Below are 27,556 nucleotides of genomic sequence, written 5' to 3' on the forward strand. Positions count from 1 at the left end.
GAGGAATATGTTGGGCCATGGGGTTACAGATTGTGCTGGATTCTGTGAGTATGGCTATGTCAGGCTGTTGCTTGACTAGTCTGTGGGACAGCTCTCCCAATTTTGGTACAAGTCCCCAGATGCTGGTGAGGAGGACTTTGCATGGTCGACTGGGCTTGGTTCGCCTTTGTCGTGTCCGATGCCGGGTGGTCTGTCCGGTTTTACTAGATTGCTAAGGACGAGGTCAAGTAGTTTGTTCCCTGGTGTTCGTTCGTTCTCTCTCCATTGGCCGCAAACCCATCTGACAGCTCTGCCCTTCAGTGGTGGTAGTATCGAGCCACTTTTGATGATGGACATTGAAGTCCCCCACGTAGAGTACAGTCTCTGCCCTTGCTATCCTTGGCGCTGCCTCCAAGTGGTGTTCAACATGGAGGGGTAGTGATTCCTAACTGGAGGGCAGGCTGTAGGTGTTAATCAGCGGGATGTTTCCTTGTCCGTGTTTGACTTGAAGCCATGAGACTTCATGGGGTCCAGAGTTAAAGTTGAGGCCTCCCAGGGTCACTCACCCCTGACTGTGTACCACTGTTCCTCCACCTCTGGGGCTGGTGATGGAGGAATCTGGAACATTGGCTGATAGATATGATTCTGTGAATATGACTGTGTCAAACTGTTGCCCGACTAGTCTCTGAACAGCTCTCCCAACTTTGGCACCAGTTTCCGGATGTTAGTGAGAAGGACTTTGCAGATTGACTGGGCTGGGTCTGCCATTGTCCTGTCCTGATTTGATGAGCAGGTTGCAGCCGAGTGTTCTGCCTGGTTCTATTGTTTTTCTTTCTTGCAGTTTGATACAATTGAATGGCTTGTTAGGCCACTTCAGAGGCCAGTTAAGAGTCAACCATGTTGGTGTAGGATTGAAGTCACATATAGCTCAGACCGGGTGAGGGCGGTAGGTTTCCTTCCCTTCAGGGCATTCGTGAACCAGTTGGGTTTTTATTACAATCCACCAGCTTCATGGTCATTTTACTGGTACCAGCTTCTTATTTCCAGATTTGTTTTTGAATTCAAATTTTCAAACTGCCATGTTGGGATTTGAACTCATTCTCTGGATTATTCATCCAGACCTCTGGGTTATTTGCCCAGTAACGTAACCAGTATGTGATCGTACCCGTGGTTCTGTCTGTCAAAGTTTATTGCTCCGAGGTTTTGTATTCTATGGTACAGAGGAATAAATGGTTAACTGCATGATATGTTGTATGATTAATGACAGGTCATGGGTTTGGGATTGTTCACAATCAGGTACTTTCAGCAGTTATAAAAGGTTGCTCAAGTACTATAAAGTTCAATAGTGTTTTTAAAATGCATATGACGTTTTCTGTTTGAAATGAACACATATTTTGTATTTAAAAAGAGCAATTTATCTGTAAGGTGTTGTGGACTTGTGGCGATGCTTTTTCCTTGTATGGTAAATGAAGGGACAATGTTCATAGGAACATTATCCTGCCCAGATGAAAGGTGTATTTTTATTGGCTTATTGTACTTCAATTGTTTCTCCATAGAGACAGCATCAAGATTATGTTATAAGAACATAAGAATTAGGAGCAGGAGTCGGCCATACGGCCCCTCGAGGCTGCTCCGCCATTCAATCAGATCATGGCTGATCTTTGACCTCAACTCCACTTTCCCGCCCAATTCCCATGTCCCTTGATTCCCCTAGACCCCAAAAATCTATCTATCTCAGCCTTGAATATACTCAACAACTGAGCATCCACAGCCCTTTGGGTAGAGAATTCCAAACATTCACAACCCTCTGAAGAAATTCCTCCTCATCTCAGTCCGAAATGGCCAACCCCTTATCCTGAGCCTATGTCCCTTAATTCTAGATTCTCCAGCCAGGGAAAACAACCTCTCAGCATCTATCCTGTCAAGCCCCCTCAGAATCATATATGTTTCTATGAGATCACCTCTCATTCATCTAAACTTGAGAATATAAGCCCATTTTATTCAATCTCTCCTCATAGGACAACCCCCATCCCAGGAATCAATCTAGTGAACCTTCGTTGCACCCACCTCTATGGCAAGTATAAGACCAAACCTATACACAGTACTCCAGGTGTGGTCTCACTGAAGCCCTGTGCAATTGTCGCAAGACTTCCTTAATCTTGTACTCCTGAGAATCCCTACGTGGTCAGTTTTCGGTAAAATATTAAGATGCCTACGTGGCAAAGAAACAGAATGCAAAATGGTTAGAAAGGGTTAATTAGTTAGTAACTGAGATTGGTACAGGTGGCCTGGCCTCCTGCTGGGCCATATGTTTGCGTAGTCAGCAGGTTTGCATGGTCTTAGCAATGTAGAGTCTTTGATGTGATTCAAGGACTGGTCTGAATGTCTCCATGTTTATGGCAGATCAATATAGGTAACGAGCTTAGCCAAAGTTGAAAGACATTCCAGGTTGGGAGATAAGGAACAGAAGGGACAGGGAAGAACATTCCAAGTTGGAAGGTGAGGAAGTATCCCCTTTGATGTCTAACAGCAGCATGATCAGCACATGGACGATTTATGATTGGCCGGAAATAATGTAACCTCGCATGGCAACCTGTGCCCGGCTTATGATTGGTGTTGACCCTCGTTAAGTATGTTCCAACCCTATTGATTTGTATAAAAACGTGTGGATTTCTGTATGTTTTTGTTCTTGCTCTGCCAGCATAGAGGGACTCTATCAGGAGTCCAAATCAATGCTGCAGACTAAGAACCCTGCTATTAAAGTTGTGTTGAACTTTAAAATGTATTCGACTTCAGTTTTTACTGAACCAGACTGAGGGGAAAGAATCCGGATCGTCACTCCAACCCCCTTGCAATAAAGGCCAACATTCCATTTACCTTCCTAATTGCTTGCAGTACCTGCATGCTAACTTGCTGTGTTTCTTGTACGAGGACACACACATCTTTCTGAGCACCGACATTTAATAGTTTCTCATGATTTAAAAAATATTCTGCTTTTCTATTCTTCCTACCAAAGTGAATAACCTCACATTTCCCTACATTATACTCCATCTGCCACCTTCTTGCCCACTCACCTAACCTGTCTATATTCCTTTGCAGGCTCTTTGTGTCCTCCTTAAAGCTTACTTTCCCACCTAGATTTGTATCGTCAGCAAACTTGGATACATTACACTCAGTCCCTTCATCTATGGCATTAATATAGATTGTAAATAGCTGAGGGCCAAGCACTGATCCGTGCAGCACCCCACTAGTTACAGCCTGCCAATCTGAGAATGACCCGTTTATCCCTACTCTTTCACCAATCCTCTATCCATGCTAATATAATACTCCCAACCCCATAAGCCCTTACCTTGTGTAACAACCTTTTATGTGACACCTTATCAAATGCCTTTTGGAAATCCAAATATACTATGTTCATTGGTTCCCCTTTGTCTGCCCTGCTAGTTACATCTTCAAAGAACTCTAATAAACTTGTTAAACACTATTTCCCTTCCATAAAACTGTGTTGACTCTGCCTAATTCTCTTTCAGGACCCTAGGATGTAGGCCACACGTTCAGGGGATTTGTTGGTTTTTAGTCCTATTAATTTCTCAAGTACATTTTCTCTACTGATATTAATTGTTTAAGTTCCTTGGTTCCCCACTATTTTTGGTATGCTTTTTGTGACTTTTACTGTGAAGACAGATGAAAAAATATTTGTTTAATGTCTCTGCCATTTCCTTATTCCCTATTATAATTTCTCCTGTCTCAGCCTCTAAGGTCCAACTTTTACTTTTGCTACTCTTCCTTTTTACATACTTGTAGAAGCTCTTACCATCCGTTTTTATATTTCTTGCTAGTTTACTCCCTTTATATCAAATTTTTGGTCATCCTTTGCTGGTTTCTAAAACTCTCCCAATCCTCAGGCTTAGTACTCTTCTTTGCAACATTATAAGCCTCTTCTTTTAATCTAATACTATCCATAACTTCTTTAGTTACCCACGGATGGATTGCTTTTCCTGTGGAACTTTTATTTCTCAATGGAATGTATATTCATTGAGAATTCCGAAATATTTCTTTAAATGTCTGCTACTGCTTATCTACTGTCATACCCTTTAATCTAATTTTCCAATCTACCTTTGCCAACTCGCCCCTCATACCTATGTAATTGGCTTTATTTAAGTTTAAGACTCTAGTTTTGGACTTAAGTATGCCACTCTCACTCAAACTCAATGTGAAGTTCTATCATATTATGGTCACTCATTCCCAGAGGATCCTTTATTATGAGATTACTAATTAACCCGGTCTCATTACACAATGCAAGATCTAAAATAGCCTGTTCGCTGGTTGGTTCCACGACGTATTGTTCGAGGAAACTGTCTCTAATGCATTCCATGTACTCATCCTCCAGACTGCGGTTGCCAATTTGATTTGCCAATCTATATGAAGATTAAAGTCCCTCATGATTATTGCATTACCTTTATTACAAGCTCCTATTATTTCTTGATTAATACTCTGTCCAATGGTATAGCTACTGTTAGGGGGCCTATAAACGACTCCCACCACTTTTTTTGCCCTTTGTTATTTCTTATCTTTGCCCATACTGATTCTACTTCCTGATCTTCCGAGCCTAGTTCCTTTCTCACTACTGTCCTTATGTCATCCTTTATTATCAGGGCATACCCCCTCCCTCCTTTTTCCATTCTGCCTGTCTTTCTGAAATGTCAAGTACCCTGGAATATTTAGTTCCCAACCTTGGTCACCTTGCAACCATGTTTCTGTAATGGCTATTACATCAAACCCATTTATTTCTATTTGTGCCATTAATTCATCTGTGTTGTTCCGAATGCTTCATGCATTCAGATAAAGAGCCTTTATTTTTAACTTTTTACCATTATTCCTTGCTTTGACCTTATTAATTTAGACCCTAGTTCCTCAAACTGTCTCAGCAGAACCTCATTCTTAGTTCTAGCTATGTGATTGTTTCCTATGTGGACCATGACAACTGGATCCTCCCCCTTGTGCTCCAATTTCTCTTTCAGCCGTGGGGAGATGTCCTTAACCCTGGCACCGGGCAGGCAACACAGCCTTCGGGAATCTCTGCGGCGGTTGCAGAGAACAGTATCTATCCCCCTGGCTATACTATACCCTACCACTACCATATTCCTTTTTGCTCCCCCCACTTGAATGGCCTCCTTGTACCATGGTGCTGTGGTCAGTTTGCTGGTCCTCCCTGCAGTCCTTGTTCTCATCCATACAGGTAGCAAGTACCTTGTACCTGTTGGACAAGATCAAGGACTGAGGCTCCTCCATCACTGCATCCTGGGTCTGCATTCCTGCCTGCCTCGCGGTCACACCCTCCTGTCCTTGCCCTGTGACGTCACTTCTTGATTTTTTGTTTTTGCTTTCACCACCACTCTCTCTCTTCGCCTTTTATTGCTCCTTCGCTTCCACTCTCCATGCTTTTTATTGCTCCTTCAGGTCCGTGCTCTCCATGCCTTTTATTGTTCTTATATCATTAGGATCTTTGTATAATATGGTGTGCAATTTTATCTTGTCTTGACTGTGGAGCATGTTTCATACAGTGACTATTCAGGAGTAAGATGAGGTAGTTGGAATGATGCATCAGCGAAAACAATTTACAGGTTTTAATTTTTTGATGAATTTTTTTTTCAAGTAATGAAATGCAATTGTAATTATCAAAGGAAAATAATGTGGTCCATTTAAGTTGGGTGCTACATGCTGTAATGGGTTATTTTAGCTTTGTTATATAATTGTATGAAGACATTTTAATAGTTTTAAAATGGGAAAAATATTGAACAATATAGAGTTGACATTTTCACTAAAATTTAGGACTCAATTTCATTTGCTTTTGGATTCATTCCAACTTGGAAGTTCTTACACTTCCAAAAGTTCATATTTTAATGAATATTGTCAAGTTTATCATGTAGTGGGAACTATTTACGATGTTAAAATATACTTTTTGTATTCAAAACTAATGTATGCATTTTTTTATCAAATTGAAATTTCTTGTGTATTATGCAAACTATGTTAAAGAAAACTTTGTATGGTCTGCTTTGTAAGTAGGTGAAGACTTGGTACCCAACCAGAAGTGTTCTAGTCAATGAGTTAAAAGGAGTCGTGGGATAAAAACACGTGATAGCTTTTTCTTTGATTTTTGGGGTTAGTTAATAAATTGAACAAAAAATGTATTGGACTGCATTAATTTGTGATTTCTTAGGACACTGAGGCACCTAGTTTGTGGAACTGTTGTTGCATCCTTGTGGAACTAGGAATGTTGTGAAGTGCTGCTTTTGGTATCCCTCAGACAGTTGTAAAAGGTTAATCTGTGACCATGAATTTAGAAACTGTTATGTACTGAATATTGCCTGAGGTTGTTGGATAAGAAAAATGATCAGAATATGCTCTCTAAGTTTGCAGCTGGTAAATATAGTTCAGATATACATAGGAAATATGAATTTGCACAGGTCCACAATTCAGTGTATTCCCTGTGTTGGTGTGATTCCCCTCCAATAAGTATGAGAGGCAGAACATCGCAATTTTAAAAAGCTTAGCCTATTGTAAAATGTCATCACCGAAGTCATCAAATACATACTTCAAATTGGGTGTAAGTTTAAATGATTGCAATTTAAAAAAAAACAGATGTGCTTCTAGAAAATGAAATTGAATAGACTCCTGGTAAGTGAATTTCAGATAGCCTGATAGTTACTTTGGATTTCAGGTTCCCAATCATCTTTATGATCCTGGCGAAATCTAGGAATACAATGTAGTTTCATATTCATCGTAAAATTGATCTAATAAAATAATAAAATTACACAGTTACTGCTTCGGAACCTTAAACACGTATGCTTTTTGTCCAAATAATTTCTGCTGGAGGTTGCTTTTTCTACTGTTTATATTTTAATGTTGAAAAATATGATTCATGTTATAGAATTCTTTTCGAACATCAGTTTGGAAACTCGGTTTCCAAAGTGCACCAACAAATATTCACCAAATTTAGATTATTTCCTGACACACTATAATTCTGTTTTTTAACTTTGAGGTTTTAAAATTATTTAAAATAAACAATTCTACCAAGAACTATGGTATCCTTAGTTGGGAAGAAGACAGCATTTTGAAGAGTCACTTACTGGGTATGGCTGTACAATGTTGTGACTGACAGGTTTGGCAAGCATAGATAGAAGACAAGTCACAGGTTGTGATACCGAGTCTCTACAGGTCATTGGTTTGTCCTTGTCTGGAGTGTAATGTGTTCAGTTCTGGTTGACATTATAGAAAAGACATCATGGAAAAGATGCAGCAAAGGGCTACAAGGAAACATGACCGGTGTCAAGTTTGCACTAGAGAAGATTGAGGGAGGATCTTATTGAGGCATTCAAGATCCTTTAGGGTATAAACAAGTTGAACCCTGAAAAGCTGTTTACCAAGGCTCTGGGACTGTCAAAGATAGGGCATGCACTTCAGAAGAGAGATGATGAACTGACAACTCAAATATAACTACTTCTCGCACAGTGGTGAATATTTGTAATGGACTGCCCAAAAAACCGATTGATGCTGATAACATCAGTAATTTTAAGAGGGAATTTCATAGGCATGTTTCTAACCATTAAATATATGGGTCTGAATTTATTATTTTACTAGTGGGATTTCCGTGGCATTGCTCACTGTGTCACTGGATATGTGCTTTGTCTTAAATGCCTGCTGTCTTTGTGTTGCTGATTTGTTCGTGATCTTATACCTTCTCCTTTTCCTCTGTCTCTGTCTCTGACTCTTCTCTTCTTTTCCCTTTTGGAAGGGGAGGGATCTGGTTAGGACTACAGGCTGGTGGGTAGCGTGTGTTTCTCAGGCAGCAGTGACTGGAAAATGGGAGAGGTCTATCCTGGAGGCCGACTTAACAAGTAGTGGGTGTGGGACGCCTGCCAGTGGAGGGCTGCAGTGAGGATGGGAGGCAATCATGCCAGAGGTAACGGCAGCAGGATTAGGACCATAGCGCCACAACATCTCCTACCTTGGAGACACAAATTCTGGGAAGGCTGAAAGTTAAATAGAATGCAAGTATATGGGAAATTTAAACTTCTTCAGATTAAACCTAATACTCAGGTGTGATGGAAGTAGAGATGCATGACTGTTCTGAAAGCACTGGAAGTGTGTTTTACATGAAAACTTTTAGCAAGTTTTAATGGCTCTACTGTGGTGTTGCTCACAGTAAGTCAGAGGATATGTTCTTTGTTTACATGTCTTTGCATGTTTGTATTTTTTCTCTCCACTTCTGTTTATGTCTCTCTCTTTCACTTCTCAATTCTGCATTTGTGTTCTTGTGTTCTCTACTTTATTTTCCTTTCAAATAGGCGGTGGTGGTAGGTGTGACAGGGAAGAGAGCTGCTGAGGCTGCTGGTTGCATTTTCAGTTTGACTCCAATCTTTTTTGTTTTCCACATTTCCTCACTCCCAAGTCGTCTTGTTGCTCTGCAAAAATGGAATTGATGAAATCATCTTCATGTCAATAACTGAATTTTTACCTTCTGAATCAACAGATTTCCAGTGGGTGCAGGGAGACGTGTGTGAAGTTCAGCTGATGGTCTATAATCCAATGCCTTTTGAACTGAGAGTAGAAAACATGGTTTGTATTGCTTTTTCCATACATTGTCATTTTATTAAGTCTGATTTTTAGGCTTTCTGCAATAAAACGGTATTAGTCCATTTTTCTTGCTTTTTTTGTAATTTCTAATAAAACATGTAAATTTCTATTAGAAATTGGTAGCTGAGCTGTATATACCAGGAGTTAATTGATGGCAGTTTGATTGGCCTTAGTGCCTCTGGCTAGGAGTGGAAAATAAGCTAGTTGCTCCATATCATAATCCATTGACTTCCAAATCGAAAGTACGGATGTTGGATGAAAATATGTCAGGCTCGGTTGTGTGGACTTCCATGGTCTAATAGCCTGCAGAGAATTTCTATCTAGGCTTCTAAATGATGAATGAGAACCATACTCTAGCATGCGTCGATGCTATGAGGAGGGAAGGGAAAGGGAGAAAAGGGGAAATAGTGACAAAAAAGTGATGTACAATGAATTATCATTAAATGATACAGCAGGATTCACATCCCTGAGATTGCACCAAGTTCCCAATTGTTGCTGAATCATTCACGGTACAAACATTTCCTCATGGGGAATGAACAATGACTAGGACAGGCAGGAAAGTGATGGATTCCTTTTCGTTGTTCAAATTCAAAGTGACATTGAAAAAAATCATGAAAAAACTGCTGCTTTCTCCCCCTTTCTTAAATGCAGAATGCATGGAACATGGAAGAGGGGAAAGACCAGAAACGAATTGGCAGTACTGTCACAGAAATATTTATTTGCAGGATAGTTAAATAATACATAAAATATATTCTATTTTTCCATCCTGCAAAGACAAGTTTCCTCATTTTACCATGTTCTGATTTTCCAATTTTCTTTTTGAAGTGTACAGATGGCACTGGCCGGTTTATGGCCAGCTGCATGCAAGTTAATGCGTGATGTCATAAGTTGGATTTTCTATCATGTCCATCCATTTAATGCTATTTTATTCAACTGCATGTATAAATTGTACATTCATAGTTGTTAGGTGCTGGGCCACAAACAAATCCGTTTTAAAGGTCAGTAGTTACACTGAAACTTTGTTAGCTGAACCTTTTAAAAAAATTATTTGTTTCTCATTGCCACTGAAGCCTTTCCGGAGCCTTTGTGGTAATTGCTGTGTTGCTCCCTTTTTTCTACTCTTTGTGCCATTGTGCCATAATGGGGTTTCCCACTGGAATTCCACGATAAATTTCTATCTTGAAAGCAGAGAAGGAGGACCATCAGAGGGATACCAGTCAGATTGGCTGTACCTGATGTGCACTGCAACCACCTTTCGGTACATCTTCAACAGAATATACAAGCAGAGGCACACATACTTCTGTTTGTCCAAGAACCAGTGTCTCTGGATTCACCAGGAAAGCTGTCGTGGAATTATGCCACCTACTGGAAGCAGACCTGCAGCCAAACTGCACTTATAGCACACCACTGCCAATGGCTGTTGTCCTTTCTTAGCCTATCCTTTTACTTTATTCTTTAGAAACTGCACGAGTTTATCTTGTATGCTTAACAAGAGATTTCAGTGTCATATGGCAAAGTGAATGCTTCATTAGCTTTATGGCCTGTTAATGACAATCAATAACAAAGTTAAGTCATTTTTACAAATCCTAAGTGATTTGTCAGGCGTACTTACCTGATTTTGGAAACTGGATTTATCGGCATTTCCCATCATATTTTGGAAAGGAATCCAAGCCTGAGAGCAATCCATTATAGAGAATGATCAAAATCTGATGAGGGATTTTTAAATTATCGATTTAACAATTTATTGTTCAAGAGTAAATGGAAGCGACCATAATATAAATTTCCATCTACATGTAAACGTGTAGCATCGTACATGTATTTTGTATGTTGAATAAAATGAATGCTTTTTCACATCTAAAGTGGAAAATGATTTCTATTTTATTACGTTTAACAGTGCAATACTTCAAATTTCACGTCTCAAGCGGTTTTACTCTGGTCCTGCAACTCCAGTGTAGTCAGTAGTTGATGAGATATTTTCAAATTAGTGGTGTGTGAGTTATATTGTGTGCACTGTTCATCAAGAACATTGTCACTTCAATAGCTTTCAAAAGCATTCTTCTTACAATTACCAGTTCTGCTGTTTTTAATTGTATTCCCTTTGGTGCCCCTGTATACACTTGTCACTGAAACAAATATAGATGAGGGAGGCCATTTGGCCCATCTACTTCATCCTTCTTTAGAAATGTATGATCTTATCATTCTAACTGTCCTTTGAATAACTGATTCCAGAGCTTTTACCCTCACTGTCCTACTGGTGTTAACCACTTTGTGTGAAGGAGTGCTTCCTGACATCAGAGCCTAAACTCGCCTTTTACCAGTTTGCACACGAGTCCAGCAGTTGTGATGTAACCTTCAGTGCTCCGGTTTAGTTGTTTCCATTCCACTTAATATCTTATACTGCCCTCTCTTTTGCCAGCTTTAAAGACCAAAGTGTCTATGTTTTTCTAGCCTTTCCTTATAATTCAGACCTCGGCTTTGTGGCCAGCAGCTTCATGGCCCTTCTCTGCACTGCTTCCAGGGATTGAATGTTTCCCTTGCACTTCAATGATTAGAACTGATGCATAATTCAAGGTGTGGCCTAACCAAGGTACTATCTTCAGCACGAAGACCTCAGACTTGCATTCTACTGATTTGGCACCAGAGCTCAATATTTGGTTTGCGTTATTAATTGCAGCTCAGCAATGTGGTCAGTGTTGTATCCATCATTACCAGATCTTTGAATCTTTTCCCTAGCTTGTTCAACACCATTTAGTATGTGCTCATTTTTTTTTGTCCAATGTGCAAGACTTTGTACTTATCAATACTGAATTTCATTTATCACTTGCAAATGCTGTCTGAATTCTGTTATTCCTTAGCTGCTTCATCAGATTCTACCCTCCCCAAGTTTAGTAACATTGGCAAATTTGACCAACTTATTCTGAATACAGACTGATTATGTAGATCAGAAACCATGGGGCCTTAGCACCAATTCCTAGGGTACTCCATTAAGTGCATCTCTCCAGCTAGACTCCACTCCTTTAACTAGTACCTGCTGCTTTCTCTCTGAACCAATTCCTTAACTACCTCCAAACTGTACCTTGGGTACCTCACTGTTTTGTAGCCTTTCCTGTGGAACTTTATTGGAGGCTTTCTGGAAATTTGATGAAATATACTTACTGATTTTCAGGTAGGATGTAACTTCCCAAAAAGGAGGCAGGCTTTGCCTCTTTTAAAAATGTATTGGCTGCCACTTACTAGGTTCTTTTCATATAGGTAGTCCTCAACTTTGTTCCCAATGATGCCTTTATTTTGTTAGTTATTGATGTCAGGCTAATGGTTCTGCAGTTACTGGGTTTATTTTAATACATCTGTTGAAAATGGGTACCATGTTAGCTTATTTCCAATTTAGTGGGATCTCTCTTGTGTTCACTGTTTCCCTCATTGTATGATTTCCAGCGCTTTGTCTCTAATCTCTCTTAGTACCCTTGGTATAAAGTGTTCTCCCTGGGACTTTATTGATTTTGAGTGCTTTATATCTGTCTGTGACTTCCATGCAAGTGATTACAAAGTCATTAAGTTTAATTATGTAACCCCTTGTGATGGGTGGCATGCTGCTGGTATCTTCTGTACTCATGACTTCCAGGAAATCATTTAATGTGTTAATTATTTTTTGAACATCTTCAGTTTCAATCGCATTTGGATCCCATTCTTCTTTGATAACCTTCTTGATGTTATAAATCTTCATGTTGCAGTTGGTTTCTACAGCTGTACTCAGTTCTAATTCTACCTTTGCTGACTTCACTTCACATCATTAATTTAAAAATAAGTTTTTCTTATTAGAGTTGGAACAAAGTTTTTTTTTTACTTCTCAGTGCTATGTCTTGTATTTGAGAAAGAGCATACTGAAAATTACAGATGCCAAGTCAGGATCACTTAACACTGTCCTTGAACCTTGTTGTGTCAGTAAGTTACTGAATTTTCACTGAAGGGGCAGCTTTCATTAAACATTGGTCTATTTTAGAGGTTAGACTTGCTACACATAAGCACTCATGGGTTCTTAAACCTTGGTGGAGCTACTCAGTATATTGCAGACCGTAACTTCATTAGATTCTTGGTATCCCTTGGAGGATGTGCTAGAAATAACATCCATTCATAAATGCTGATATAGTAATTCAGTGAGCAATCAAACTTCACAAATGACTTCCTCTCATTAAAACTGGATTCCTTGAATTGATGTGTATATACAGGGAACTATGTTTACTTTATTTATCCCCTATGAGCATTCATCACCAAAAGGAAACTTAAATGTATGAGAGTATGTGATTCTGATTTTAAAAATTAACAAAAACCATTGTCGTTTATGCTATTGCCCAGTTTGAATTGCTGTAGTGCAATTAAGAAGTAGATACATGAACTTGTACTTTTATATCAGTTGTAATGTAACAAAAGATTCAGAGATGAGAAAACAACTGGGGCAGTGTTGGGAGAGGGGTTAAGGATGGCCACTGAAGGTAAGAGCACAGAGATAGGTTTTAAGGGAGCTTTTGAAAGAGGAGAGATAAGTAGAAAGGTGATGGGGTTGAGGTAGAGCCTTCCAGTGTGGATCTGAGAAAGCTGAAGGCTTTAATTCACAAGAGAATTTGTGTTTCTGTTGCAATGCTTTCCTCTCATGGTATTTCCACTGAGATCTGAAGAATTTCCACCAGCTTTTTCAGCGAATCTACAGGGCAACTTTTGTAAGCATTGCTCATTTTTCTAATTTGTTATAAAAATTTACTTGGTCTACGAGGCATTTAAATACTGGTATAGAGAGCAGAGATCAGTTTAAATAGCAAGCTTTTTATTATGAGCTTTCAAAACATTATGCTATGTTGTACTGCAGTTGATAGTGTAGTATTTAATGAGATTACAAATTGACAAGCTGAAGCATTCAGGTCATGGAATGTGCATACCAACTTTCTTGGTTCTTGCTGATGGTGTAAAACAGTATGTTCTGCTGTTAACCTACTTTGAGAACCCAATTTACTTTTTATGCTGATTTTAAAAAGTCTAAACTGATTGAAACCAATGCCACATTGAATTAGTTTTAAATTTGGTTATGGTAGTAAAATCGCAGTAATTAATTGGAATTTAAAATATATTTACACCCAAGCTTTTTGCTTCAGTATTTGAACATGGGTTTTTACAGTTTGTTGCCTTAAGTGTAATATTTTGTAAACAATTGGACAATATGATGCAATAGTACATACAAATCGATCTTTAATTATACTGTCTTTCTTCGTTTAAAAACTTGCAGTAGTTCGTTGAATGTTTTGGAAGTTATATAGTGAAGACCTTGAGAGAGATTTAAAAGTAGTAACAAGTTGTTACAGTGAATACTATTGCACTGTTGAAATGTGAAGTGGGTGGGAAAGGGTAATCAACTATTACAGTTGGGCCATAGTGAAATAGTCAGAGTTACATGCATTTACATGGAAGTACGTAGAAATTACAACACAAGACAGGCCATTTGGCCCAACCAGGCCGTGTTGGTGTTTACATTCCACGTGAGCAGATAGTTCTAATCTCATTTACCCAATCTGTTCCCATATCCCTTTATCCTCTCTTCCTTTATCCACCCATCCAATCTAATATTGAATGTCGATATAGTTTATGCCTCAACCACTAACCCTGGAAGTGAATGCTACAGTCTCACAACTCTGAAGAAATTTCTCCTGCCCTCAATTTTAAATCTCTTATATTTAATCTTATATGTATGACCCCTCGTTCTTGACCCCTCAACTACTGGAAATAATCAAAACTGTCTACCATATCTGATCCATTCATAATTTTAAACACTCCTATCATATTGCCTCGTAATCAGCATTGTTCGAATGAAAAAAGACCCAATTTTTCATGTATTTGTATTTCCTCATACCAGGCTGTGTTACACTATCTTTAAATCCTCAATATCCTCCCTGTCGTGCAGAGCGAAATACTGCACACAGTACTGTGAGGTCTTAAGACTTTTATTTAGGTTCATCATTATCCCTTCGCTTTTAAAGTCCATACCTCCTGAGATTAAAACCTAGAATTCTATTAGCTTGTTTTTTTACAACCTTATCAACCTGAGGTGCTGTCTTTAATGTTCTCTGAACCTGTACCCCCAAGTCCTTCTGCTCTTCCACAGCACTGAGCCTACTTGTATTCAGAGCATAATTACTGCTCTTTTTTTTAAACCAGAACTCATCACCTCACACTTAATGACATTGAATTCCATCTGACATTGTGTCATTTGGGCAGAACCTCACATTTTTACATTTTATCGATGAACCAGTATGATGGGTCAGATTTTATTGATAGGTAGCACAGGACACTTCGAATATGCTGCATAATGTGTTTGGAATGGCGTTGGCTCCATGTGTTCAAATGTACCAACACAACGTTTCGACAACGTGGAGCCATGGGTCCTCGTGCAAGAGTTGGAGCTAAATCAGAGTGGGTTTTGGTACCTCCTTATGATAGCATTTGTACTGAATTTATACTGCAGTGGGAGTAAAGTTGGTAGCACCCTTACATGAAAGAAATTCAGTTAGAGCTATTTCAGTTCTATGCAATGATTTGCAAGTTTGGTAATTGTGAAATAGGGTATTTGAATATGACTGATTTGTGCTATGAATTAGAAGGGGGGGGGGGGTGGGGGAGAAAATCTTGTATTGTGATAAGTTTCATACCACAATGGAGTGCCTCTTTCTTAGGGCAGTACAATGACCTTCAGAATGCTTCAGAAATATAACTTAGTTGACTGAATACTTCAGAATCTGTGCAGTGTAGAGACACTGAATTGTTCAATGTAGGTATAATGTGTGTTATGTATTGTAATGCAAAACCTGTGTAATTCCAGTAATGGTTTATTTTCTAAATAAATCTTGTTCAATATTGATGCTTTTTTTTTTCTTCTCTCTGATCAATTTTGCAGGGACTGCTGGTAATGGGTGTTGAATTTGAATCTCTCCCAGCTGCCCTCTCTCTTCCTGCTGAATCAGGGCTATACCCAGTCACACTCGTTGGTGTTCCACGTACATCAGGACAGATCAATGTAAATGGTAAGAATTTGGGATAAGCCTTCTCTGTTTAATAGGATCACAAAGACTTTCTACAAAGATGTAGTTACCTAATAATAAGGTATTTATTTACAGCAGAAAGCTCTCTGTATATGTTGCATATGGCATGCTGTCTACAAATTTTACTTTCTGTTGTGACTTTTAAGTCATGCTTCTGTCAATGTTTAGAATTGAAACTGCCTATGTAAACATTTATAATGGAAGTGGATTCATAGGGTGCCATGAACATAATTATTCAGCACCTTCAATGTAAAAAATGTCCCAAGGTGCTTCACAATAGGCTTATGGGAAACTGCCACTGAGTTAGGAAAGGAGAGATTTGGGTGGGTGACCAAAAGCTTGGCTGGCACGATATGTTTCGAGGACATCTTTAAAGTAGAAAGAGGTGGAGAAGCAGAGGGGTTTAAGGAGAGAATTCCAGAGAGCAGGACCTATGTGGCTGAAAGCTCTGCTGGTAGTTGTGGGGCAAATAGGAGGGAGTGCGCAAGAGGCTGGAGTAAGAGGAATATAGAATTCAGGGGAGAATTATAAGGCTGGAGAAAGGTATGGAAATGGGGAGGGTTGATCCCATTGAGGGATTTATAATGCATTTTGAGTTTAACTGGAAAGGCTTTTGATAAAAGGGCCTGACCCAAATATGAAGTTAGGAGGCTCTGAGCAACATTTTGTCCCTCCCATTGCTCTTTTTCTCTTACTTTTACTTCCTGCCCCAAGGCCCTCTAAATTAATCTTGTTCGGTATTGCTGCTTTTTTTATTCTGTACTTGCTTTTTTCCTACTCCTTGCCCTTTACTTCTGTTCTCCATTCTACTGCTTCTTGTCCTGAGCCTTTCCACCCCTCTTCCTTTTCCCCACTTCCTATGACTGCATCTTACCCTTGGTCGCATCCTCCTCGCATTCGTCAACAGAATATCTGACCTTTGGTGTAGATCCCTCTCCAACTAGCTATGACCTAAAAGGCACCCATGATTCACTGGCCTGCAGCACTGCCCAGATCCCCCCCGCCTCCCCCTGCCCGTAAACTTTTCCTTTCCCATCGACCACCGGCAGTCCTGGGTGCTCATTTCTTCCTGCCACTTGCTTGCCCTTTTCCTATTCTTCCTGCCGGCACATCACGTTCACCGGGAAATGGCCTGGATTTCTTCCCAGCACAAAAGGCATCTGCAACCCCTCCTGTCTGGAACCCCACAGCCACTGCCACAAAATGCTGCCTTCCCCATTACATCATCCAGCACTGTCCACGTGAAAGGACAAAGGAAAGAGAGAGACTAAAGAAGACAACAACTACTTGCATTTATATAGAAAACCGTTCAAAGGTGTTTCGGAGGTGTAATAAAAAATGGATGCTGCGCCAAAGGAGAAGATGCTGGGGGGTGGGTGACTAAAAGCTTGGTCTAGGAGGAAAGGGAGAGGTGGAGGGAATTCCAGGGAATTGGGCCTAGATGGCTGGAGGCACAGTCACCAATAGTGGGGCGAAAAGAAGGTGGGATGCACGAGTCAGTCAGAACAATGGTGAGTTTTGGGGGGTGGTTTTAAGGCTGGAGCAGGTTAGAGATAGTGAGGTGTGAGGCCATAAGGAATTTAAACACGTGGATGGGAATTTTACATTTGAGGTGTTGAGGGATCAGGAACCATCGTTTGTCAGCAAAGATGTGGGTGATGAGTGTGCGGGACTTGGTGTAGGATGGAATACAGCATGAATTTTGGGTGAACTGAAGCTAGAGGATGGGAAGCCAGCCAGGGGAGCATTCGAATAGTTTAGTCTGGAGGTGACAAAGGCATGGATAAGAGTTTCAGTAGTAGATGGGTGAGGCAGAGGTGAGTGGTGTTGTGGAAATGGAAGTAGGCAGTCTTTGTGATGTAGAGGAAGCTCAGCTCAGGCTTGAATAGGACACCAAGGCAAACAGTCTGGTTCGGCCTGAAATGGTAGCCGGGGTGGGGGATGGAATTGGTGATGAGGGTACTGAGTTTATGGTGGGGGCTGAAGCCGATATCTTCAGCCCTGTCAATGTTTAGCTGGAGGAAATTGCAGTCTGACAACAAGGGCAGTGGAGGATCAAGAGAGGTGGTGGAGAGGCAGAGCTGGGCATTGGCAGCCTACTTGTGGAAACTAAATCTATGTCTGCAGATGATGTCGCCAAAGGATAGCATGTAGATGAGGAAGTATAGGGGGCCAATGATAAATTCTTAGGGGGCGACAGAGGTAAAGGACCTTGAGGTGCTGCTGAATTACAGATACTTTAGACAAACTAAGTGATTCATCATGGGTTTTGTATTTTTCGCCCTTCCTCTGTGTCATATCCATAGTACTGTGACAAGCAGGGAGATAATGTACAGGTGAGGAGACAGGAGCATCAAAAGAAACATCAATTTAAAAAGATTTCATTTTTGTCAGCTTTTTATGCGGTTTAGAATTAAAATTCTGAGCCGACAGTGCTGTTTCGGATCAAGCTTTTTGTATTGTTGAGGAGGACTAATGTTTATGCTGGTGCCAGAGGAGTGGTTTTTTGAGGTGCTTTGCTGTCCTTGGATATTGTGGAGTTAGCCAGGTCTGGACCATAGCATATGGTAACCTGTTCAGATGCTGGTCAGTGGAGACTTGACAGTGAGAAAAAAAAATCTCCCCCGTCCGTGAAACACCAATGATAGCTTCAGTAGGAACAACAAATTCACCATGGACTGTAAGGGGGAGTAAAATATCTTTAATCATATTAACAACTCAAAAAAGAAGATTTTAAGGAAGGACAAAAACAAACAAAATATTTTTATCTTAAATCAATCCACAGGGGAGGTAGAGCAACAATAAGATATTTTATGGAATTAATTAAAATAAGAGGCTCTGAAGAGGGAAGAACAGTTACTTGAATTTTAAGAACATTTTGTGAAGTGGTAGGTAAATATTATTTCACATACATCAATGAGGCCTATAACTTTGTCATTCTTATCATGATCTAATCAAGTGATCTATTGCTTTACTAAATTAGCTCTGTTATAGTCGAACTACTGCCTCATTTTGACTGCAACAGTAAACCATGGTAAACTGTGCACCAGGCTCCAGATTAACCATGAATAACGCAATGAGCAATCAACTAATTGTGTACATATAATGGTTGGCAGGAGTTGCATAGCTGTTATGCAATTAAGGAATTAAGCTAACGTTGAAGTGTTAGAAATGAGGGATTGAATTACATCCTTAACTGCATTTATATTAGTCCATATGACAAAAAGTTTTTATGTAAACTGTTTGGGTATAGGTTATTTTCTGTTGGAAGCTTGAGATAATTAACTGGTGCTTGAAGATGCTTCATAAATTTTAGTGGTCATCCAAAAACTTGATCACTCATAATGAGGTTTCAGGCTGCTGTTATTCCCAGGATAATGTATAATTTCTGAGAAAATGTTCCATGGCAACAAATTCTTCCTGTATCTACATTCATCACTTGAATCACAGTTCTTAGATGCTGCATCATTTTATACTTGAATTGTCTATGTAATTCATGTTGTATGTATTGATTTCTGATTGTTACATAACATGGGTAATTGGGTGTGAAATTGTTGTGAAATTTTATTGAAACTCTTGAATGAACGTCCCAATACTCTGTTCATGCTGCCACAGAAGTTTACCTCAATGGGCAAGCCCAGTTCTTGTGAATAGAAAGCTTGATCTTGCGCATGAAATACCTGCAATAGCAAGGTGGTCAGTGAACTTGTATACAGTACATCACTACATATGTCTGATCTATTTGAATTGACGAAAATCATCATGCTGACAGACCGTACAGTTCAAGCTGAACTAATACGAATTTCTTTTTAAGAAGTAGAGTTGTACTTCAGCAAGAATAAATCTACAGATTCGACTGTTGCGCATAAATTTTAACAGGTACCTGAATTTGTTCTGAGTCCAACATAACTAATTGCTTTGAGATTCTTAGAGCCCTTTTATCAGAATTCTTCACCTGAAGTTATGTCCCATCTGAGGGTTTTAAGCACCATGGAATCCTGACTCAATGCAGCAAGCTCATTGTGGAGCAAAGCAATTGAATCACATGAACTGAAGTAATTGCCAGAAGCTGTCAGATTTATTCCTATTTGTCCCAGTTCTGATTTAGATGGACAGTTCTATATCCAGAAGCTGCTCCTTGTTGGAGGTAGTGATGTCCAATGACTATGTTCTCAGGAAATGAGGACCCCTTCATAAAAACACAGGCCATTCTGGTGGCCAAAGTAGACTCTTTGCTGTCCTTAAAAGAGGTTTCTGTTGAACAGGAAAGGAGAGCTTTTTACTCTTGATGCTGTTGGAGTTTTCCTCTACATTAAGGTGTTCTGACTTCTCAAAAAAAAAATTCAAATAGAAAAATTCAAGCAAGTGACACAGCTGCAAATCATCCAGGGAGTTTTGTCAAGAAACCAGTTGGCACTGATGTAACTTTAAGACACTGAATTTAACTGTGATTCAGCCCAGTCACCAAAAGATCTTGAAGTTCAACTTCCAGGGTTGCACTCACAACATAGGGTGAACTCCTTTGCCTTTACATCAGCTGCCAGTTTCATCCTTAATGTCAATCCTTTGCACTACTTAGATATCTAACTTTTGTTGGATAACTTGGTTCATAAGAGGTCTCTGTTGCCAAAGAGGAGGTTAGAGTAGTTGCTCACCACATAAAGGCAGTATTCAACCAAATATGGCATCAAGGAGTCAGAGCAGAACTGAGGTCAATGGGGGTCAAAGACAAAACTCTCCAGTGGCTGGAATCATACCAAGTACAAAGGAAGAGGCCAGTCATTGTAGCCTCAGGGCATCACTACAGGAGTTCATTAGGGAAGTGTCCTTAGCCCAACCATCTTCAGCTGCTTGATCAATGACCTTCCCTCTGTCATAAGGCCAGAAGTGGGCAGTTCATTGAGGATTCCTGTGTTCAGCTCCATTCATAACTTTTCTGGTAATGAAATACCTCATGCCAGCCAGCAGATCTGGATAACAACCAGCTGACAAGTGGCTGGCAACATTCGCACCACAAGTGCCAGGCAACAACCATTTCAAGCAAGAGGGGGGCCAGCCATCCATCCCTCCTTGACCTTCAGTGTCAGCACCATTGCACAGTCTCTCTCCATCAACATTTTGGGGTCACCATTACCAGAAACTTAACTGAACCAGCCAAATCAACACTCTGGCTACAATTAGAAATACCATTAGCCACGTCTGGACTCCCAATTATCCACATGTGGCGAGTGACACAAATTTACATATGTGACATCAAGAATATGAGGAATGGAATTCAAAATTCCTAGGAACTAGTAGTGTTGCACACAGTTGGATGTATGATGAGCTGTTCATAAAGAAATGAGCATTATGCCACGTAATGCACACTATTATTGTGCTACTGCTGAGGTGAAACTACGCCTTTTGAGGCCGCCAAGTGTAATGACTGTTGAGTAATAGAACTGTGGATTTTCTTTTGAGATTGGTAAGGTCACAAAGGCCCAGACATTGCTCCGAGCAGTGAACAAACAGCACTCGCTGCTCCATAGATTTATTCTCACCCGCAAACTTACTGCAGTCTCTACTGCGTGAAGTTCCTCTAATTCAAAGCTGAAAAGAGTCTAACGTTAATTCCAGCAGAGCTCGGACCATGCGAGTGATGAGAAAATCGCTCTCTTCCCTCAACAAATCAGATTGCAGGGGTTTTGACAAGCTGCGAAGAGTCTGAGTCACAACCAGGAAGTGAAAGGTAAAAAATTAAAAACCTTGTAAAAACACTAGACAGTGAAATAAAAGGTAAGAAATATAGAATTAAAAGATGGAGATGAAAGAGACAAAAAAAGTAAAAAAAAATTAAAATTAAATTTTTTTTTTTAAAAACAATGTCCAGCAAATCTTTAAAATCCCTATTAATGAGATTCCACATTTTTTAAAATTTAATTTTCAGTGCCAGAGAGGTGGTTTGGCAATCAAGACTTACCACATCGTTAAATCTTAGTTTAGAGCTTATTTTTGAGCGTACTTTTTTTGTGGCAGTTTTTTTTATTCGTTCATGGGATGTGGGCGTCGCTGGCAAGGACAGCATTTATTGCCCATCCCTAATTGCACTTGAGAAGATGGTGGTGAGCCGCCGCCTTGAACCGCTGCGGTCCGTGTGGTGAAGGTTCTCCCCCAGTGCTGTTAGGTAGGGAGTTCCAGGATCTTGATCCAGCGACGATGAAGGAACGGCGAAATATTTCCAAGTCGGGATGGTTTGTGACTTGGAGGGGAACGTGCAGGTGGCGTTGTTCCCATGTGCCTGCTGCCCTTGTCCTTCTAGGTGGTAGAGGTTGTGGATTTGGGAGGTGCTGTCGAAGAAGCCTTGGTGAGTTGCTGCAGTGCACCCTGTGGATGGTACACGCTGTAGCCACAGTTCCTGGTGGTGAAGGGAGTGCATGTTTAGGGTGGTGTATGGGGTGCCAATCAAGCGGGCTGCTTTGTCCTGGATGGTGTCGAGCTTCTTGAGTGTTGTTGGAGCTGCAATCATCCAGACAAGTGGAGAGAATCCCATCAAACTCGTGACTTGTGCCTTGTAGATGGTGGAAAGGCTTTGGGGAGTCGGGAGGTGAGTCACCTGCCGCAGAATACCCAGCCTCTGACCTCTTGTAGCCACATTATTTATGTGGCTGGTCCAGTTAAAGTTTCTGGTCACTGGTGACCCCCAGGATATTATTAGTTTGTTTCCAGCTGGGCAGGAGAGCAAATTGGCACTGGTCCATTTGATTCCAGTGATTGCAGCTGGCATTGCCCCTTCAACACAAGTCTGTCAGATTGCGGTGAACCGGGTAGAGCAAGTTCCGGATTTCCGCGTTTGTCTGCACATGTGCGGATGCCGGAACTTGCTCTTTGATTTTGCCACTAATAACGGTGAATGCTGTTGAGCTCACTGTTATTTTAGAAGCAATTTCTGGGCCTAAGTTTTTTTTAATTTCGTTTTTTTTGTTGTTAAAACAGAAACAGTGGAAAAATCCATAATAACCTTTAAAACATGCCCAGTGGGCCAAATCTAAATCGAGCTTGCAAATGCCTTCTATCTGGTCCACAAAGCTGCTAATAGCTCCTTTTCATCTTTGCACATTTGGGTGTGGCAATACATGAAGGGGCTGGGCATGGCAGTACTGGGGCATTTGGGCTATTCGCCTATGTGTGGTGGCCAATTTTTTTTTTAAAAGCATAAGACCTTGGAGAAGGTGAAGAGAGACTTTGTTGAGAAGGAATCCAGCAGCACACAAGATGATTTGGGGGCCTAGGTATCTGATAGTTCTGGGAAGAGGATTCTATTGCTTGGCCGAGTTCATGTCCCCTTAATCTGAGATCATCACCTGAATGCCAGATTCCTGCCTCATTGTTGTAGCTTTAGCCACACGTAACTTTTGAAATTCTAGGTTTCTACATCGCACCTCCACAGCCTATTCTTTATAGCTATAGCTGCCCCAGAGCACCTCATTCTGACCTGAGGTCTCTACTGCTCACTGGCTTCCTCTCCCGATGTTATCTCCTGTCCTGCTGCCTAATCGTCATGATTTTAGCCACGCTCTTAGTTATTAAGTGGCAGCTCACTGCCCCGCTCCCTAATCTTCATGGGTTTTGAAAACGCTTGGACCGCTGACATTCGAATTGTTTATAGCACTTGGAAAACCTGCAAATGTTAGGGAGAGAGAAGCAGTGACCAATATTAACTGTGGGGGGGGGGGTTAGGCTGCAAGCTCAGCAGAGAGGGGCAGCATAAGGGGGAGGGATCCTGCAGCAGCCTCTGGTTGGGGCATGATGCTCTGATGGGAAACAAAGCAGGGCTCTGAAACGAGGTAAGGCAGCTTGGGGACAGGGGACAGCCTGAGAAGAAGCAGCATTGGGCATTGGAAGGCGTGGGGCAGAATTGGGATAAGGCATCTGGCTGCACTTCAGTGGAAACAGACAGCAGGAATGCAGATGATTGCATTTTAAGTTTAAGTAATTTTATGGCTGTTTTTTAAATTAAAATAATGTTAAATTGAACTGGGACTTGTATAAGTGGCCTGGTTTGTCAGTAGAGGCAGAGGATTTGAGAGAGACACAGCTGAGAAGCACAACCCAATGTTGGGAGGACTGAAATATAAGTGTGATAATTATGGGTAGTTTAGAAGCAGGTGCGACAAAATTTTAATACAGGTAGTAAATGTGACAATAGGAAGTGCTGGTAGTCACAAAAGTGTTCATGTTTGTAGTTGGTCTTTAAGGTTGTGTTAGTTTTCCTTATCGATAACTTGTCTGCAGTTCCAGCACTGCAAGTGGTAAATAGCTGATTTGGAATATATTATTTATCACGAGTGTTAAATTATCCAAAGTGTTATTCCATAATAACCATAACAACATCTTCATGATATTTTTGGTGTGCCTAAGTTGCACACATTGTTAATGTCCATTTTAAATTCATGTATATGATATTCTGAACATTCAGAATGTTTTGTGGTTTGATTGTTACACCATTATTTTTGTACTCCTGGTCAACAATTGTTTTTTCCTCAAAATTAAGTTTCTCAAATGATTTGTTTTTGTCCAAATACGGTTCTGTTTCTATCAATCTATAAATCTAAAACTTTCAATCCCAAATCATGTTGAATTTTAAACTGAGTTCAAGCCAGTATAGAAAAAAATGTCAGCTTGTGCCAGTTGTTGGTGCTCTCATCTGAATGAGACAGTTGTGAGATCAAGCCATTTGTATAATCTGGTGCACAATCTAGGCTGACATTCCACAGTAGAGTGCTGCATTGTCAAGGGTATTGTCCTTCAGTTTGTGTTATACTGAGACCTCATCTGCTTGTTCTGGTGGTTCAGGTGAATGTTAAAGATCTCATGGCAATATTCAAAGAAAAGCAGGGCGTTCTTCCATTGTCCTGGACAATATTTCTCTCCCTCAAGCAACAGCACTGAAAACAGATCAACTGATGAATTCTTCCCATTGCTACTTATGGGATCTTACATTGCGCAAAATGGCTGCATCACCATATCTCGAGATAGCGGAGCCAGAAAATTTTAGTTCTTGCCCTTTCCTCCTCCTTCATTTTCATTATAACGGAGATCTGTGTGCAGTATTTTAAACTTGTTAATGGTGTTGCATAATACAATTTCTTCAACTCCATCACCTCTACTTCGCAGAATTGTGGGGTGTATGAATTCATATTCACAAATTGTCATGGTGGGATTTGATAGAAATCAAAATAGCTGAAAGTATAAAGAAAAATGTTCAAAATAAATATGTAGTTTTTAGTCATAAAAAGCTAAATCAAATTTTATTTTAATAAATCTACCGTGCATTTATATAACTTATCATGCACATCTCAAAGCACTTAACATTATTCAGTACTTTTGAATTGTAGAGACTGATTTGTAGGCAAAATTTGCAATGTATGTTCACAGAATTGTAAAGATTATACCAAACAAAATGCCATTGAGCATACCACACTTAGAGGAAAAATATTATTCAAAAGGCATTTGAGGTTTTTCCTTTTATTGTGGGAGGTTGTATTTTACAAGGTAGAAATTAATTGCTTTACAACATGATCAGCTCAATGTTTACTTGCTAAATTCAAAAAGATCAAATAAATTCTTAGACCACATTCAAATGTTACATTTGAACTTGGGTACGGGAGCATAGTGGTTATGTTACTGGACTAGTAATCCAGAGGCCTGGACTAAAATCCAGGGTCATGAGTTCAAATCCCGCCACGACAGCTGGCGAATTTAAATTGAATTAATTAATTAAATTAATTAAATAAAAATCTGGAATTAAAATACGAGTATCAGTAATGATGGCCATGAAACTACCGGATTGTCGTAAAAACCCATCTGGTTCACCAAAGTCCTTCAGGGAAGGAAGCCTGCCGTCCTTACCCAGTCTGGCCTATATGTGACTCCAGACCCACAGCAATGTGGTTGATTGTTAATTGCCCTCTGAAATGGCCTAGCAAGCCACTCAGTTGTAAAATCTCGCTACGAAAAGTCATAAGAATAAAACCGTATGGACCACCCGGCATCGGACCACTAGGCACCGGACACGACAACGGCAAACTAAGCCCGGTCGACCCTGCAAGGTCCTCCTTACTAACATCTGGGGACTTGTGCCAAAATTGGGAGAGCTGTCCCACAGACTAGTCAAGCAACAGCCTGACATAGCCATACTCTCAGAATCATACCTTTCAGCCAACGTCCCAGACTCTTCTATCACCATCCCTGGGTATGTTCTGTCCCACCGGCAGGACAGACCCACCAGAGGTGGCGGTACAGTGATATACAGTCAGGAGGGAGTGGCCCTGGGAGTCCTCAACATTGACTCTGGACCCCATGAAATCTCATGGCATCAGGTTAAACATGGGCAAGGAAACCTCGTGCTGATTACCACCTACCGTCCTCACTCAGCTGATGAATCAGTCCTCCTCCATGTTGAACACCACTTGGAGGAAGCACTGAGGGTAGCAAGGGCAGAGAATGTACTCTGGGTGGGGGACTTCAATGTCCATCACCAAGAGTGGCTCGGTAGCACCACTACTGACCGAGCTGGCCGAGTCCTGAAGAACATAGCTGCTAGACTGGGCCTGCGGCAGGTGGTGAGCGAACCAACACGAGGGAAAAACTTACTTGACCTCGTCCTCACCAATCTACCTGTCGCAAATGCATCTGTCCATGACAGTATTGGTAGGAGTGACCACCGCACAGTCCTCGTGGAGATGAAATCCCGTCTTCGCACTGAGGACACCATCCAACGTGTTGTGTGGCACTACCACCGTGCGAAATGGGATAGATTCAGAACAGATCTAGCAGCTCAAAACTGGGCATCCATGAGGCGCTGTGGGCAATCAGCAGCAGCAGAATTGTATTCCAGCACAATCTGTAACCTCACGGCCCGGCATATTCCTCACTGTACCATTACCAACAAGCCAGGAGATCAACCGTGGTTCAATGAGGAGTGTAGAAGAGCGTGCCAGGAGCAGCACCAGGCGTACCTAAAAATGAGGTGCCAACCTGGTGAGGCTACAACTCAGGACTACATGCATGCTAAACAGCAGAAGCAACATGCTATAGACAGAGCTAAGCGATTCCACAACCAACTGATCAGATCAAAGCTCTGCAGTCCTGCCACATCCAGTCGTGAATGGTGGTGGACAATTAAACAACTAACGGGAGGAGGAGGCTCTGCAAACATCCCCATTCTCAATGATGGAGTCCAGCACGTGAGTGCAAAAGACAAGGCCAAAGCGTTTGCAACCATCTTCAGCCAGAAGTGCCGAGTGGATGATCCATCTCTGCCTCCTCCCGATATCCCCACCATCACGGAAGCCAGTCTTCGGCCAATTCGATTCACTCCACGTGATATCAAGAAAGGGCTGAGTGCACTGGATACAGCAAAGGCTATGGGCCCCGACAACATCCCAGCTGTAGTGCTGAAGTCTTGTGCTCCAGAACTAGCTGCGCCTCTAGCCAAGCTGTTCCAGTACAGCTACAACACTGGCATCCACCCGACAATGTGGAAAATTGCCCAGGTATGTCCTGTCCACAAAAAGCAGGACAAATCCAATCCGGCCAATTACCGCCCCATCAGTCTACTCTCAATCATCAGCAAAGTGATGGAAGGTGTCGTCGACAGTGCTATCAAGCGGCACTTACTCACCAATAACCTGCTCACCGATGCTCAGTTTGGGTTCCGCCAGGACCACTCTGCTCCAGACCTCATTACAACCTTGGTCCAAACATGGACAAAAGAGCTGAATTCCAGAGGTGAGGTGAGAGTGACTGCCCTTGACATCAAGGCAGCATTTGACCGAGTGTGGCACCAAGGAGCCCTCGTAAAATTGAAGTCAATGGGA

At 41.0% G+C, this 27,556-nt stretch overlaps 1 protein-coding gene across 1 annotated transcript in view; it reads left to right on the top strand.

Moving 5' to 3' along the window:
- The window catches only part of trappc9 (trafficking protein particle complex subunit 9), an 838,299-nt gene that overhangs the window by 115,887 nt on the left and 694,856 nt on the right, over positions 1–27,556 (top strand). The window contains exons 12-13 of the mRNA XM_067979750.1: positions 8,513–8,598; positions 15,554–15,680. Coding sequence (XP_067835851.1) covers positions 8,513–8,598; positions 15,554–15,680 — 213 coding nt within the window. The remainder of the gene's footprint in view (positions 1–8,512; positions 8,599–15,553; positions 15,681–27,556) is intronic.

The sequence above is a fragment of the Heptranchias perlo genome, chromosome 3, assembly GCF_035084215.1.
Source record: "Heptranchias perlo isolate sHepPer1 chromosome 3, sHepPer1.hap1, whole genome shotgun sequence".
Taxonomy (NCBI): domain Eukaryota; kingdom Metazoa; phylum Chordata; class Chondrichthyes; order Hexanchiformes; family Hexanchidae; genus Heptranchias; species Heptranchias perlo.